The sequence below is a fragment of the Cavia porcellus genome, unplaced genomic scaffold, assembly GCF_034190915.1.
Source record: "Cavia porcellus strain 051 isolate PalLab524CR breed Dunkin Hartley unplaced genomic scaffold, mCavPor4.1 scaffold_20, whole genome shotgun sequence".
NCBI classification, from domain to species: domain Eukaryota; kingdom Metazoa; phylum Chordata; class Mammalia; order Rodentia; family Caviidae; genus Cavia; species Cavia porcellus.
Window position 1 is genome coordinate 10,969,429 of NW_026947503.1, and position 16,062 is coordinate 10,985,490.

The window sequence follows — 16,062 nt, forward strand, 5'->3', positions numbered from 1 at the left end:
ATAAAGGGCTATGAATATAGCTCAGTGGTAAAGTGTCCCTGGATTTGAATATCATTGTATAAAATAAAATAAAATGAAATATGAAATAAAATAAAAAGCTTAAAGAAAAGAATTCTGGGAAAACAAAAGCAAGACGTGAAGTCCTACAGAGATAGACACTGAATTCAAGTAGACATTTAGACATTAAACTGAGACCCTAGAGTGGCTTTTCCCCAGGGTCAAGAGCTATGCCATAAAAGGAGAAAACTGAAATAGACCAGGTATCACTAATGTGTATAGTCAAGCTTTAAAAAGAATCATGATGATTTGCCAATTATCTAGCTAGCTTCCAGAAGAAAATTTAACTCTTTGAAAGAAGGCAATAACAGTCCAGAGTTTCCAAAAACTTGCCATCACAATGTTCAGCATCTAACAAAAATTATCAGTATAGTAAAAAACTAGGACAAAGGACCCCAAAGCAGACAATAGAGAAAAAAGATAACAGAAATGGACCCAGATGGAAAATCTGAGCTGAAAAATGGAAATTGCTACAACCTCAAAGTTACAATATCTGCAAGGAAAAATTTATTGTGTAGACCTCATAGCAAATTGGAGACTATAAATGTTAAGGTTGGTTATTTATTGCTAAATCAATAGAAATTGTAAAATCTGCAGAGCTAACAAAAATGGTAAAGAATAAAGAGCTTCAGTGACATTTTGGAAAACAAATGTGAGATTAACAGTCCTAGAAAGAACAAGATTAAAATACTTAAAGAAATAAAGACCAAAAGTTCCCTAAAACTGATGAAAAAATCAGACTCCAAGAAAGATAAAGAGAAGTATATCCAGGCACATCATAATCAGAGAAAGAGAGAAGGGGGCCTTAAAGGTTTATATGGATGAGAGTATTACACATAACTTGCAGAGAAACGACGAGATAAATGGAAGATAACTTCTCATCAGAAATAATGGAGTCTAAAAGACAACGGAACATTTTTTAAGTGCTTAAATAGGACAAGAAAACTGACATAGAATAATACATGTGTTAAACATGCCTTTCAAAAGAACAAAAATAATTCCTTTTAAAAGAGAATTCATTTACCCTGAGATTTTCACTATGAGAAACCATTAAAATGTGTTTTAAGTAGTCTTTAGTAGCCTTCAGTTTTATCCTAATGTGTTAATTCCCCAAACAGTCCAAGTTAATAATCTCAAATGCTGATAGGGTTTAGGACATCTATTCTAAGGTTTTTGACAGAAAGATTATTCATGTTAATGATATTTAGCGAGGCATAATATAAGTTGCTACTTCCCAGTACAGAAATGAAAAGGGACACTTTCGTATGATAACTACAATCAAGCTCCATTAACACAGGTGGCTAATATCCTTAGATGCAAACATAGAACACTGGATATACAGAGTGCGGCTAGAACTGTTTCAGAAAGGAAGCACTTCCTCAGGGTGTGCTCGTAACAAAATGACAGGAAGCAGAGAGTCCTAGCCGAGCAACCCACAGGAAAGTCAAAAGAAAAAGTGTGGATTCTTTGGTCTACTTTAAATCATAAAACCTCAGGTGCTAGTTAAAGAGGGCACAATAAACATCTCAGGCAACTGACTAAATACATTAGTAAGAAAGAATTATTAGCACTTTTTCTGATGTCCCATCATGTGGAGAAGTCCTTCTCTCAAGAACTATAACTGAATTTCACCAAAACTTGTTCTCACATTTTTATATTGGACAGTTTTCTTAACTGAACTTTTGCACAGCCATAAAGGGAAAGTAATATTCCCTTTTCTTGTAAAAGAAAATCCCATCAGTTATGCTATCCAGTCAAACTGCCATAAATGGTCAGTTCTGTCATTCTTTATACTATGGAGGAGAAAATGGCAGGTGACTCACTTCTGACAATCACAGAAATAAATACAAAACAACACAAATCTGAAAGAATAACAGTGAATGAGAGCTTTGAATTTGGAATCAGATTGAGTTTGTAATCTGGTTCTATCAATTACCTTTGTGACCTTGGGGAGGCTCACCTGTGTGCCTGTTTCCAATAAGGATGCCTTCCTTGTACAGGGTTGCTTTGAAGATGAGCTATGTGTGTTAAGTATTAACATATACTGTAGGTCAAGCACAATTATGTGCAACCCATTATAAGAGCTGGTGATAAGTCCTTCTCTAGCTTCAACCATTGATCCCGCTGATGCCAGAACTTCTACTGGCTTTCTAGGAAGTTGTCACACCTCAAAGACAGTATTAGTTTGGTAACTCTTGGCCAGATGGTGTTCACCACTTGCCAATCACAAAAAGTCAGATTGTTGAACATGGCAGTGGAGAGAGAGAGAGGAGACATCCTGGACATTAGCTGAATAAGTGGCTTTGCAATGACGTACCTCAGTGAAGATCTGACATGTCAAACTTTGAATCATTAGGGATAAAGAAGGGCCAGATGGAAGAGTATTTGTAAGGAGGCAATTCCACCAAGCAAAGGGGGATTTCTTTCTCACGTTCAATGGTGGAATTCAGAGAGCTATAAAAATTTACCTTGTGACCTAGTCTGGAATAATTAAATCGTAGGGTCTCTGAGTGGAACCTTGTAAACACATGGTACCAAGTGAAACACCAAAATAAGCCATCATACAGATCTATGTTTCCATGGACTCTCTTACTATGAGGAGACCCATGGCTCATAAACAAAAAGAATCTTCCTTGAGTTTAAGATTTACCCTATTTTCTAGCTAAAGTTACCAGGGATAGGACAGTTCAAAATGATGTCTAGGATTTGCCCTGGTAATAAAACTATACTAAAACAATTTTTACCCTAGCCAGCTTTTCTTTAGCCTTTACAAGGTGAGAGAGCCTTCCCAAGAAGACACCCATATGATTCTTCCAGAAGTGGTGGTAAGGCTGCCTGGTTTCAGGTAGGAAAAAGTTCAGCCACATACAAAATGGGCAGCAAAGCCAGGAAAAAAAGGAGCCTCGTACAATGCAGCTTCATACAAAACTGGCAGCAAAGCTCAGTTGTGTTCAGGGATAAATCGTTTTTTCAGTTGGTACTATTGGTTCTTTGCCTGTGTCAGGATTGGGTATTCTCAGTGGTTCCTAGATTTAACTTCACTGGTAAACAAATCCTAAAACGCAAAAAGTATATCTTCCCCTCTGAGTAAATAACTCTATCTGGAGAATCATACTGATCTTCCCATGAAAACCAAACTATGTAAGTAATAAACCAATACTTCCACTACATCAAATAGCTATCTCCATAAAAAAATAGACGACCTGAAAATAAAGCCCGGCTGAACTGTGAAGTCTCATTAGGTGAAGGTCTATGACAACCTTCCTGGGGCAGGGAAAAGTGATGGAGCATCCACTGCTGAAATAGCTCTGTATCCATCAGCAGTAAGTCATATACAAGGAGGAGGAAATAAGACCCATTTCTTAAAAGTATGGTTCATGTTAGGCAACCCTTCAAACTAGAAATTGCAATTAAAAAATAAAACCCCAAAAAGAAACTACAGAGAAGGTTTCTGTTTTGTTTGCGGTTTGTTTTATTTTTGCTTTTTTGAGACAGGGTCTTGCTACGTAGTCCAGGCTGGCTGGGACTCACTATGGCTGTCGTAAACTCAGGGTGATCCCCCTGCCTTAGCCAGCTGAGTGCTGGAATTATAGGCATGTACCACCACACCCTGCTCTTACAGGAAAATTTTAAAAATAAAGCTCTTTTTAAAATAAAGATTTGAAAGGGGGAAAAAATAACCTACTGGAGGCCAAAGCAGCAGACTCTAGTAAATCTAATGAAAATCTAACGAAATTGAACGAAAGGTTAAACCATTTTGATTCAGAAAGTTAACAGCCTAGGAAAAGTAAAACTTATGATAGGAAAGAAAAGGTTATGAATTTAAGTATAAAAGAAGTTGGCAAGTTAGGCAAATTAGACAAATTAGGCAAATCCTGCAGCTGCCTGTTCAAGGGTGTCTTTGATAACCCCCTCCTTTCCCCTTCTTTTTTGGAGAATAAAAATTTTATTGACAACCATAGACCCATCTTTGTTCACCAAGACATCCACACTGCTGAGTACTCCCTGGGCTGCCTTTCAAGAACAGCTTCCTACCTCCACCTTTGGATCTTCCCCAAGTCTGAAAGTGCTCTGGGTCACCTGAACATCAGCTGTCACCAAGAACCAAGAGGGCTCTTATCCTTTGTGCTGTATTGCTCTTCTGACAGTAGCGGTCTAGCCTATGGAGGGCCTCTGCTTCCCCACACATCTTGTGACTACACCCAGTGGAGTTTCAGAACAAGTCGCTGGGGCTGGGTACACATTTCACCATTCTCCTGAACACATCCTAGATGGGTAGCCAAGGAGCAGGCTGCATGCAACTCTGCCACTGAAAGTGGAATCTTCCCTTTGGTATCAGTGCATAGAAGGCATTCATTATGGTTTGTGTCTAGATGTCCTCTCAGTTTCATGCAGTCACACGTGGGTCTTTCTGGGGCGGGTGGCTGTATCTGGAGTGTGTAATGCTGCAATCAAGACTGTGTGATACTAAATTAGCCCACTGATTGGTCTGACACAGTTCTAGGCAGGATTAAGGGCGCCCCACCCTGAGTGTTGTGTGCTGCCTGCCCTATGGGCAGGTGGGTTAGATAAGCCATGAGACAGTCGCTCCTTGTTGCTTCTAGCCGGTTACCTTGCTGACCTCTGTCTGCCATGAACTATTTCTCCTCTGTGCGGCCAACTCCACCATGCTACCCTGCTTCAAAGCTAGTCACAAGCCTGAAACTTCTACAAACTCTGAGCCAAATAAACTCTCCTCCTTTAACTTTCAGTCAGGTATTCTTTTCTCAGCAACCCACAACAGCATTCAACGAATCACTATTATTTGCTAATCTGTAGCACCCAAATATGTATTATTTGGTCACATCTTGGGATTTGATGACAATTATGATACAGGTACAATTTTGGCAAATCATTCTAACTTCATGGGGGAGTCTTAATTATCAAATAATGACCTGGAAATTATGAGGGGTGCTATACTGCTGTCTTCTTACAATAATTCATGTATTTTATTTTGAAGAAAATAAACATCATGGACATTAAACTGCCCACAGCTTAAAAGTCCAGTCTTTTCCCCAGTTCCTAAAGCATGACTATTTGTCTCACAGCACCATCACCAGCAATTCCAATATGACATTAATAGCAATGTTGCCAACTGCACCGGTTCTGAAAAACATGGCTAGAGTTCCACAATATTCAGATTCTATCAATAAGTCAAAATCTGCAACATACTCTGGACAACATAGGTTAAAAATTATCTTTGAAATACTCATTTTTTAAGTATTTAAAAATGGGACAAAATTTCAAAGCAAATGTTAATCCAAAATGATACTCAAGAACTTTAAAAGCATGGAATTCAGTAGATATAAGAAATCTTCCCATGAAACTTTCTAAACAGCTACAAAAACACACTTAAATTTGACTTGCTCTATTTCTATGAAACATTACTAAGTAATGGGATGTTTTCTAAAAGTCAGGATCCAAACATCTTATCATTTACTCTAAACATCTTTTAGTAAGGTTTTATCACTGTTTAGTTTCAATTCAGTGTTTTGTTTATCAAGATATTCCCAATTCCCCACCCTTTATGTTGAAAGCTTTGGTATATTACCACCATTGGCTGACTCTTAATTTGTCTGATTCTTCCTTTAGGGACATGATTTTTTCTCTTTTTACTAAAATACATTGATTCCCACTCTCCAGTATCTGCCCAGTTCATGAGACATCCAGAAACTACCTTGTTAACCAGATACTTTACTATGAGAATATCAAGTAGACTACAAGGCAGATCTTGTGAATGAAATTTTTATTTACACATTGTATCTAGAAGCAGATAAATTCTTATATAATTTCCCCAAAATGTGCAAGAAATTACTATAATTTGTTTACAAACCAACACATATTAAAATCAATGGACTTTGGATAGTTCATTCTGTGGTGTTCTCAGTACAAATGGTACACACCTGATTTGAAACATACAGAAAAAGTGTAAACTACAGCAATCTGGATTGCAAGTATTAATTTCATGGCACTCCAACAACTATGAAATTTCTATAACCCAACATATATACTATTACAAAATTCTGTAAGAATTTCCTACCACCTCTGAGTGTAGAGTTTCGATCAGTTTTCAGAAACAGCAACTACATACTTTTGCCATGTTATGACTCATCAATAAAAAGGATGTTTATAAAAAACCTCTTTATAGAATTAAAAAAGTATTAAAAGAAACCAAATTTGTGATTACTAACGTACCAATACCTTTAGAATTTTAGTTATTTATGGAACTGGCTTTTGTTCCTTACTAGAGTATTCAACAAAATTATCTATTGCTGGTAGTGTAATTTCATTTTCAAATTAATACTTCATTGTCAATGAAAAGCAATTAAAGTTTAAATCAAAATGTATTATTTTGAATAAGTCATAAAGCAATTACTTCATGTACAATGAGAAGGTAATCAAAATTGGCATTCCTGAAAGCACTGTTAAAAAGATAGACTTACAGCACTAGCAGAGACTTGCATAAATCTATTTAAGATTTTTAGTGACTTTCATCTTGTTTCAACATTACTGGCTCAGAAAACATAATGTCTACTTTGTGTTTTTTTCCTACATGCCAATGATTTAGCCTTTTGGCACAAGATTTTCTTCAATAGCAAGAGGGTTGTCCTGTGTAGCTGGTTTCCTTAAAACTATTTTTAGTTCTATGATCGTTTCCTGTGATAAAATACGTGATCTTCTAAATTTTTAGAGGTTATTGCACCAAGGAGAAGAGTAAGGTATTTTTCAAGTACTTTCTACAGCTTTCTTATGAATTAAGAAAATGCATAAATAGTGTCCTAATAAACCTCAAAATAGCTTCCAGCCTCCATCATTATTTTGATGAAGTATCTGATTTAAAAAAAACCAGATTCATTTATTGTGGCAAACAGATACAGCTTTCCCGATTTTTCCTTAAACTCAGCTTTTTAAAAGTATGTATTTAAGAATCACTTACAGATTCTGTTCATATCATCTAAGTTACCTTTCAACAAAATCCAAAATTTAACCAAATTGCATCTAGCAAAGCTACAGGATGATTCTTCTCCATTTCCGTACTTTACCAGGCTGTCGATGTATCACATAAAGCCAATCTTTCACATTCTGATGTACTTACTGTCAGTTGTCTGCCTCTCTACACAAACTCAGAAAATTTTGGACATATCTATTTGTCAATTTACTTTTTGGCAAATATCATCAGAACCTAATAATTGGATTAGAAAAGGGCACACTAAGATATTTTATATTATGAATATGGACAAGCACATCAAAGATTTGCTTTATAAATTAGAACGGTATCAGCACTTGCCATTCAAAAAATAGAAAATACAGTCTTTAAAACTGTATTTTAAAACTCACAGATGAAAGTAAGAATAATCTTGGAATTAAATGGGTAGATCTTAAATGTATGCTATCATGGGAAAATGCAGGGACCAAGTTGCACCCATGTGAGACAGGTGGAGGCAGTCCAGAGACTGTGCAGCAGTCACTCCCAGGAGGATATGCAGAGACACTAGCCTGACATTTACCGTTACTACACAGAAACTCTGTGACAACACCTGCCATCTCACACAGATGCATAGGGACATTCCACTCACCCTACACATATTTTAAATTGCTTAAAAATAAATAGTTTTGCAAAAAAAATTAAATGTCTTGCATTAATTTGATAACAAGCTTACAACTCTGCAATAGTTCTTAATCCAAATAGCTTATAGTGAACACTTAAATTATATTATTATAGTATACTCTATTTTACCTCATTAGGTGAAAACATCACAAAATGAAAAAGTAGACTTTATAACAAGACACAGTCAACATCCCACCAAAATTAAGTCCCTTTCCCCTTATAGGTCAAAATATCATAACACTGTGATATTATGGCATTGTGCCTTTTCTTGGCAACATCTCAGTTCTGATCCTAAAAAGCAAATACAGAAAAAAACTGAGAACACAGATATGTTTGTAAGATAAAAGCCAGTAATTTTGACCGAATACTTCCACCCTGATTTTTAAGAAGGGGAAAACATTTAATTTCTTTAAAAATAAGGAGGGATAAAAGGACAAAGGAAGAAACATTTTGACAAAGGAAGAAACATCACAAATTACATGTTCATCTAGGATGGAATTATTGTCCTTTAAAACTTGTGTAGCTGGAAACATTTTCTGAACAGAACAATCCTAAGATACTACACTACGTAACTGTGAAATAAACGAATGTTCTGCATTTAAAGATTATTAGATATAACATCTCAATGATGAATCTAGGGGGTAAAACACCAGAGATGTCAAATTTCTTAAAATGCAGCTAACTTAAAAACAAAAACCCTGTTCTTATATCTCACAGGAAACAAAATTTCCATATATCTGATGTGGGCTTAGTATTTTTCTGACATGATGCTGCACAATTCCCAGAATTTTTCAGCTAAACTCATTAAGGGTTGTTTTTTTATCAAGAAGTGTACAAATCTAGCACAATACTAACTACATTAAAAAAAAAATTAAATCCAACTTTAAAACAATCTTTTATACATTCAAATCGACCTAAAATTTTAATGTTATAAAAGAATCCAGTCATTTATAAAAATTAGTTGTACAATCAGGTTCACCCCAAAATGTTGACTAAAGAAACTGCAGATAAAACATTTAACCAAAAGAAAGTACACACAACACAAAAGCCCTATCTCAGGAAACCATGATCATCAGATATTTCTGTAGTGATAGTGATAGGTCTAGTTCCACAGGTCTTTATGCCAATTTGTACCCGAGTTTAATGACAGAAAAGGCAACAATTTCTAAACTGGTGGTTTATATTACAATTTTTTAATGTAAGGCCATTTATTAAAATACACAAACCACAAGATGAAAATGAAGGCAACAGAAAAATTCAGGTTTTCACAACAACAAAAAAAAATAGCACTACCTTAAAAATAATTTAGAAAAGTGTTGTAAAAGATATGTTGCAAATTTGCATTCCATTAACCAAGATTATGTCAATTCATAAATCAAAATCTTTTTAAAGATGAAATTTAAAAAATCATTTTCAATGTATATGTAAATTGTTTTATTACACGTTTATTCAACATTATCTTCTCAAAATGAGTCACTTAAAAAGACAAAGCAATTTTCATTCTATAAGCTTCATTCAACTTCACTTAGGGTTGAATACACATGAAATGTGCTTTTAATGCATAAAAATCACAGTGGATAGCAGCAAAGGACTGGGGGGGGCAATAAGAATTTGATCATTCACATTATGATTAATCTGCACATTAATGAAAGATAATTCACACTTCTAGAACCTCAAGATATCCCTTTTGAAAGAACCAAAATAGACCCAAGACAACTCGCAGACACTTCCCCACCCCTAAAAAACTGGTGACTGTTACACACAGAACTAAAATAGTTATGGCAGCAAAGTATTTTGACGGCAATGAAAGTTTGTAAACTGTATTTCAATTTCTTTCTTTTTTTTTTTTCCCAAAGTGCAAGATGCAAGGTTCTCAATCTTTCAGTAGTGCTTCTCCTGTAAATAATCCTTCATTTTGTTCGGCAAAGGCAGTTTCTGAATTAAGTCTATTCTGGTATACTGACGTATAACAAAACGACACAGGTACTGCAAAGAGCGCACCTGCATGAATCGAGACACTGGATTGGTCAATCTGACAGGGTAAGTTGCAGATCCAGGCAATCGAGACCTTGAATAACAAAAAGCTCCATTTTCAGAGTCCCTGATTGAATGCTCAATTAGATCAACTATAGATGTATGTCCTTCCACATCTGGTTGTTCATAAAAGCTAAATCTACCATTTGAGTGCTCGATTCTAGTGTGAAGTGTTTTACCATGGGAACGAAAGCTCAAGCTTAAAAGGTAACGGTCATCAGAACTATCCCGAACAAGGAAAGAACCATCTGGCACATTTGCTAGCTTCCCTTCTGCCTCCCAGCGTGTGATGGGCCCCCAGTACCATCCTTGTTTAGCAAGTTTCTTCAGCTCCTCTGTAAGGCTTGTCACAACCATGGGACCGCTACTTTGTACAGAGTCATAAACTCTTGCAACACCAGGAGCAGAGTTAGGATCAAAATTCAAATGACAACGCATACTTTCAGCCACATGGGCATCTGTGCCAGTGAGTCCGCTGAAGTTCCTTTGGATTTGATTATTCTGGATTGGAGGTAGCAAAGGTGAAAGTGGAGGGACATCATCATGACTCGCTCTGGGGCTCTGCAACATGACTCCGGTGGTGCCAATCAACAAACCATTCACAGACTGATCCACAAAGATCTCTGGGGCAACGACTAGATCCTGGTCTACCTGATTCTCATCTTCAGCAAAAGAGCTCCCTCCCACCTGAGGAGTCACTGCAGAGACCTCCATGGGTGAAGAACTGTCCAGACAATAGCTACGCGATCCTTCCAAAGGATACATCCCCTCGTCTAAAGGCACGGTATACTGAATGTAGTCCTGAGGCATAAGTCCAATAACTACAGGCACATGTTCATCCAGGTGGAGATGCAAGTCTCCATTGGGAGAATCAGAACTCTTAAGAGAATTATTTTGCTCTTGGCATACAGTTTCAGACTGAAGATCATGAAAATCCTTTCGAACACCATTCAATGCAGGGCTCGGGCTGGAAGAGTGAACCAAGGCTTTGACTCTCACCTCCATTTTGATGCAAGTCTCCTCGGAGTTTGTGGGCCGGAGAGGCCAGGGTGTGGGGCTGTAGTGATGACTGCGGAGGGAAGTGGACCTGATGGGCCTCTGCGCTCGCACATCTTTGAAGACGATGGGGGCTGAGGAGGAGGAGAAGGTGTCTTCGTCAGCACAGCTTCCTGACGGTGTGCTGCCCTTGCCCTTTGGCTTCTGCTTAGAAGAAAGTCGCCTTTTTAGTGTACCCATAAGGCTCTCACTTTTTGATCTGTTTTTTCCACCTTTTTCATCTTCACTGTTGATGTCACAGCTGGCGATATCTTTACCATAGCAGCTACCAAACAAGGCCTCATCTTTTCCAAAGTCACTGGCTATTGATGGTGGTTGTACTACCATGAAATCAGTTTCTTCTTTACTTTTGTTCAAGTTAAAAGATTTCCGGAAGGTTTTCAGACTAATTTTCTTCATTATGACTAGTTAATCTACAAAGACCAATTTCTTTCTGGAATATTATCCCCAAACATCTGGAGAGGCTTCAATGCTGCATCTACGTGGCTTTTTCAGCTTCATTTAACTTTTGGAGCCATTTTCTAAAACAAAATAAAACAAAACACATTTAAGTATCTATAAAAGGAGATACTATTTTTCAAGTTCAACTTTCCACCAAAGTTTTATTTTACTCAGTTCAATCCTTTAATTTCTGAACAAGAATGCAAGAGTTTTCTTAAGAGAGTAGGCTCTAGAACAGGGATTTTATTTTTACTTTATTTCCTGCAGAATAGAACACTATCTACTACATAACAGGCATTCAGTTAAGTATTTGATGCTATCTGAAAACAGGCCTTTTGCCGGAATACAATTCAGCAGCACTGTCTGGCCAACACAAGGTCCTGAGTTCAACTCCTGCTAGCAAAAAACAAACAAACAAACAAAAAACCCCAAACCCTTTGTCTACCTTCCTTGCTTTTTTGCAACTTGGTTTTTTTATTTTATTCTTACCGTATGGGCCAGTGCTCGTATCTTTTCTAATTCTACAAAGCTCCATGCTCAGCGACAATTCTGACTACTCCTTCTTCCTGCCTCCCTGTCCATTCACCAGTCTATACCAGCAAAACACTCAACAAAGGCAACACACAGAACTGGGAGAGGAGCCAAGCCTTTTCTTCAATTATATATTTTAAACACTTAAACATATTAAAAATAAAAAATAATTCTATAATCTGTGTTATCTAGAAATGTTTCTTCATACTCTGGAGTTTCCTGAGAACAGACTCATTCACCATCCTACATTCACTGCCATGAGAATAGCTGCAGGTTGAATCTCTTCACCTAGTAGCTTAAGTGCTACTCCGCAGAAGACTATAGTTTTTTAATCACAGTCATTTATTCACCCTGCATTTACCCCACTACAAGCGTAATAGCACTGTGTGGGAATATTGTAGACTAATAACATATTTCTAATCTCCTGATCCAGTAGAAGCAGATTTATGAATGGATAAACTGTAATGTAAAACCACTAGAAACATAAGGTGGGAGTTGACAGAATAGAGAAATCTGGCAGATGTTCACTTTTTGTTACTGAGAACATTTGGCTGGTGGGTAGTAGGTAGAGATTCTGCAAAAAATACTACAAACCACTCAGAAACTAATTAGGGGACTAGGCATATCAATTCCATTTTTTTAAAAAGTAATTTTAAAACACTCTTACTGTCAAGTATGTTTTTGAAAAAGTTATAAAAAGTAAAATATTTGGAGCACCAGCTACTCTTAGATGTTAAGGTGAATATGAAGGTAACTCATTAAGAATTCCAAGGATGATGTACATAACTTCTCTAATAGCAGAATCAATTGATTCTGAGATGGTAAGTATTCACATTTAGATCAACCCCATTTAATTTGGGGTTCAAGTGATTCTATTTCCCATTATCAAATACATAACATGGAAAACCAAAGACGGATAATCACAGGAAAGGTAGTTAGCAGTTATGTATCAGAAAATTATTCCTTTTCCAACTTCCAATCTAATATGCAACTCAATACTAATATTAAACAAATTCAATACTAGACATTAGAAACCATAAAATTTTATTAGGCCATGATCTTTTACCTCTTTCCTACATTTTCTGAGCAAAGATCATCGTGGGATTTTTAAGAGTATCTGTTTTTCTGTTTCTACTTCCAAAAATATATGACATCTTTTTATAGGATTACCATCTGTCTTAAGCCTAAGTAAATGTTCTGAATTAGTTTTACTGCCTTTCTAATTGTAAAACTTTAAGTTTACACAAATACTTGAAAACTGTATGTAATGGTTCAAGGGGAAAAAGTATTGGACAAAATATGCAGAAAATAATATTTGCAAATAATGTCAAAACCCCTTTTTCAAGCAATGATTTCTAGTAGTTATGTCTTATTAGTCATTACACCCAAAGCAAAAAGGTCAAACCATCCCTTAACTTCAATGAATAAAATAACTTTATTATCACCATTTTACAAATGAGGAACCTGGCATCTCAGGAGGATTAAGATTTGCTCAGTGAAGGTAATAATTTGATACTAGGAGATAAGAGACACAGAATTGGAACCTGGTTATTCAATGCAAAACTCACATTCTGTCCCTATACCAACACTCTGCCTAAAGTCTGAGTCTCAGCCTTTCTGGTCTCAGAATACCTTTACTCTCTAAAATTTATTGAAGCCCACAAAAAGTTTTAATACTACAGAAAACTATTTTATGGATTGCATTTATTAAATTTTATCCTACTAGAAATTAAGAGTTAAAAATATTTAATTAATGCATTTTAATACAACAATTCACTCATTATATATTAACATAAATACCACTTTCATGAAAAACATCTATAATTTCCTAACCAATGACAGAACTGGAGACATTTTACATTACTGAAAACCTCTTCTGTCTCTGAGAAGACAGCTGGTCTTTTATCTGCGTCTGTATTAAATCTCCTACAATATTTTGCATTAGTTCAAGTATAAAGAAGAAATACAGCCAGCTACAGAGATACCGTTGGAAAAAGTAGGAATACATTTCATTATTCAAATTATTAAAATAATTTTTTTACATCATAGTGAGTATTTTCTTTTGATGCCATCAGAAACTCAGTAAGTTATAGTTTCTTAAAAGTTACACTGCACTGCAAAATCTAAAACCTTGGAATGATTTTGTTTTTTAAGTCTATCACATTCAATTCCATGGGTACATTCTGGATTTTGAGCCACTCTTTTATGTATGTAAGCTGATTTGCAACACTGTGTATCAAGATACCTACAACATCAAAAAAAAAAAAAAGAAAGAAAGAAAAGAAAAATCACACTTGTGAGTATGCATTACTACCATCTCATTAAAAAATCCCTAAGGGAATAAAAACAATTTTTAAAAATTCAAATTTTTAAAAAAATCCTAGCTACTGGAAAGTAGCAACAGCAGATAATGTAAGTTTTCCAAAACTAGTTTTTGCTTGAAAGTTTGAACTGTGTCTCTGACAACAATACTGTCAGCTGTTTTCATTGAAAGGACAGCCTCACTGTGATCATTTATGAGAAACTAATGAAACTAAGTTGAACAATTACACTGTGGATAGTAACTGTCCAAGTATAGAAAAGTGCAGTCAGCAACTCAAACAACGACAACATGCATTTCCCCTCAAGATAGTTTTTCTTCTTTAATAGGCAATGAGAAGAGCTTTTAAACAATTTCAAGGTAAGGATTCCAAAAATACGTGTACCCTACATGAAGATTTTCAAAAATTAGTGAGTTTATTGATTTATCAATATGATTTATCAAAGGCATATATAATGAGTAAATTGTATTAAAATGTACAACTAGAATTTTCTTTTTTATCAAACTGTGTGCAGTAAAGAACAATGTGACGATTCCCTACTGTCACTACACTTCACTGCCATTACAGGTGGATGCCACTGCCTCAATTCAGCAGAAGGAGCCGCTGATTTTACCCATTTGTACTTTTACACCGTCAGTGAATTTTGACAATACAGTGAAAAAGGCAAGTTTGAGGCCAGACTGGGCAACTTAGCAAGACTCTATTTCAAAGTAAAAAGGGATGGGATGTTTTGATTCTCCAGGATGAGAGGGGAAGGGGGTAACCAGGACACAAGAATAGATACTAAATATGACAATATATCAGACCACAAAACCTTAAGTTAAAAATCAAATACATCATTATTTCATCATAATGCAATAAAACAGTTAATCACTAACCCTCCTTAATTCTTGAGTCAAAAAAGGAACAAAAATCGTACACTATTTATAAACATACAGTAACAAAAATTCTATGTGGTTCTACAAAGACACTAAAACTAGGCTCACAGAAAGTCAAAGCTTTAAACATTTAGAAAACTAAACAGTAAGAAACTAAAAATAAACCAGTTTATAAATACAAGAACAATAAATGAGAAAATGAAATATGAGTTTTAAATGTTACGAATTAAGTTTTTTGAACAACAGAAAACTCTACTAGTAAACTACTACTCAAATAATCAAGGAAGAAAAACATATTTATACCAAATTAAAAAAATGAAGGGAGCAATAATTATAGATTTATGAGAAAAATATGTAAGAATACTTCAAAAACTCAGACTAAAAGGATAATTTTATACCAAAATACATACTGTTAAAATTTGCATCAGAAAATGTAGCGATCCAAGAGGCCTATAGCAAGAAAGAAAGAGGGAGGGCACTCTTTCTTTCCAAGGGGAAAAAAGGTGTCCAGTTAAGAGACATAAAAGCCCTATTATACTACACAATTTCAGAGCACAGGAGAAAAGCATTTAAATGTAAAGTTCACTAATAAGTCTGTAATTGGAAAAAAAAGGAGACTAAATCTTATATAGAATAGCTTCAAAAAGATGAAATAAGAAAATATAAAATGAAAAACTTTAAATACTCCTCAGAAGAGTGAAATAGACTTAAACGTATATCATAAAACCTTGATTCCATAAGGGAAAAAAGATGAATAATCTAACTGCACAAAATCTACATCTTTCTGTCACCAAGTCAAAATGAAATTAAAAAGACAGCAAACATATATGGCAAAGGATTAAGTTCTAAAACATAGAATGTGCTGTTAGAAATCAGGGAGAAAGACAAAAATCTTAGAAGCAAATAGTCAAAACACACAAGCACTTCACACAAAGAGAATAATGAAAGAAGAAAAGCAAAAAAGCAGGCAAAAAGGAAACTAGACAAGCAAAAAAAGTTTAACAATTCAACTGGCCAACCAATGCCCTAAAACATTCTCCTTTCACCACAAAGAAATTTAAGGAATTTGGGGGTGATAGAAACTGTTCTGTACTGT

At 35.5% G+C, this 16,062-nt stretch overlaps 1 protein-coding gene across 5 annotated transcripts in view; it reads right to left on the reverse strand.

Moving 5' to 3' along the window:
- Positions 1-5,825: 5,825 nt before the first annotated feature.
- The window catches only part of Socs6 (suppressor of cytokine signaling 6), a 29,549-nt gene continuing 19,312 nt past the window's right edge, over positions 5,826-16,062 (reverse strand). For all 5 annotated transcript variants that reach the window (XM_063231466.1, XM_063231467.1, XM_063231468.1 and 2 more), the window contains one exon: positions 5,826-11,316. In XM_063231466.1, the coding sequence (XP_063087536.1) occupies positions 9,587-11,194 (1,608 nt within the window). In that variant the 5' untranslated portion in view covers positions 11,195-11,316 and the 3' untranslated portion in view covers positions 5,826-9,586. The remainder of the gene's footprint in view (positions 11,317-16,062) is intronic.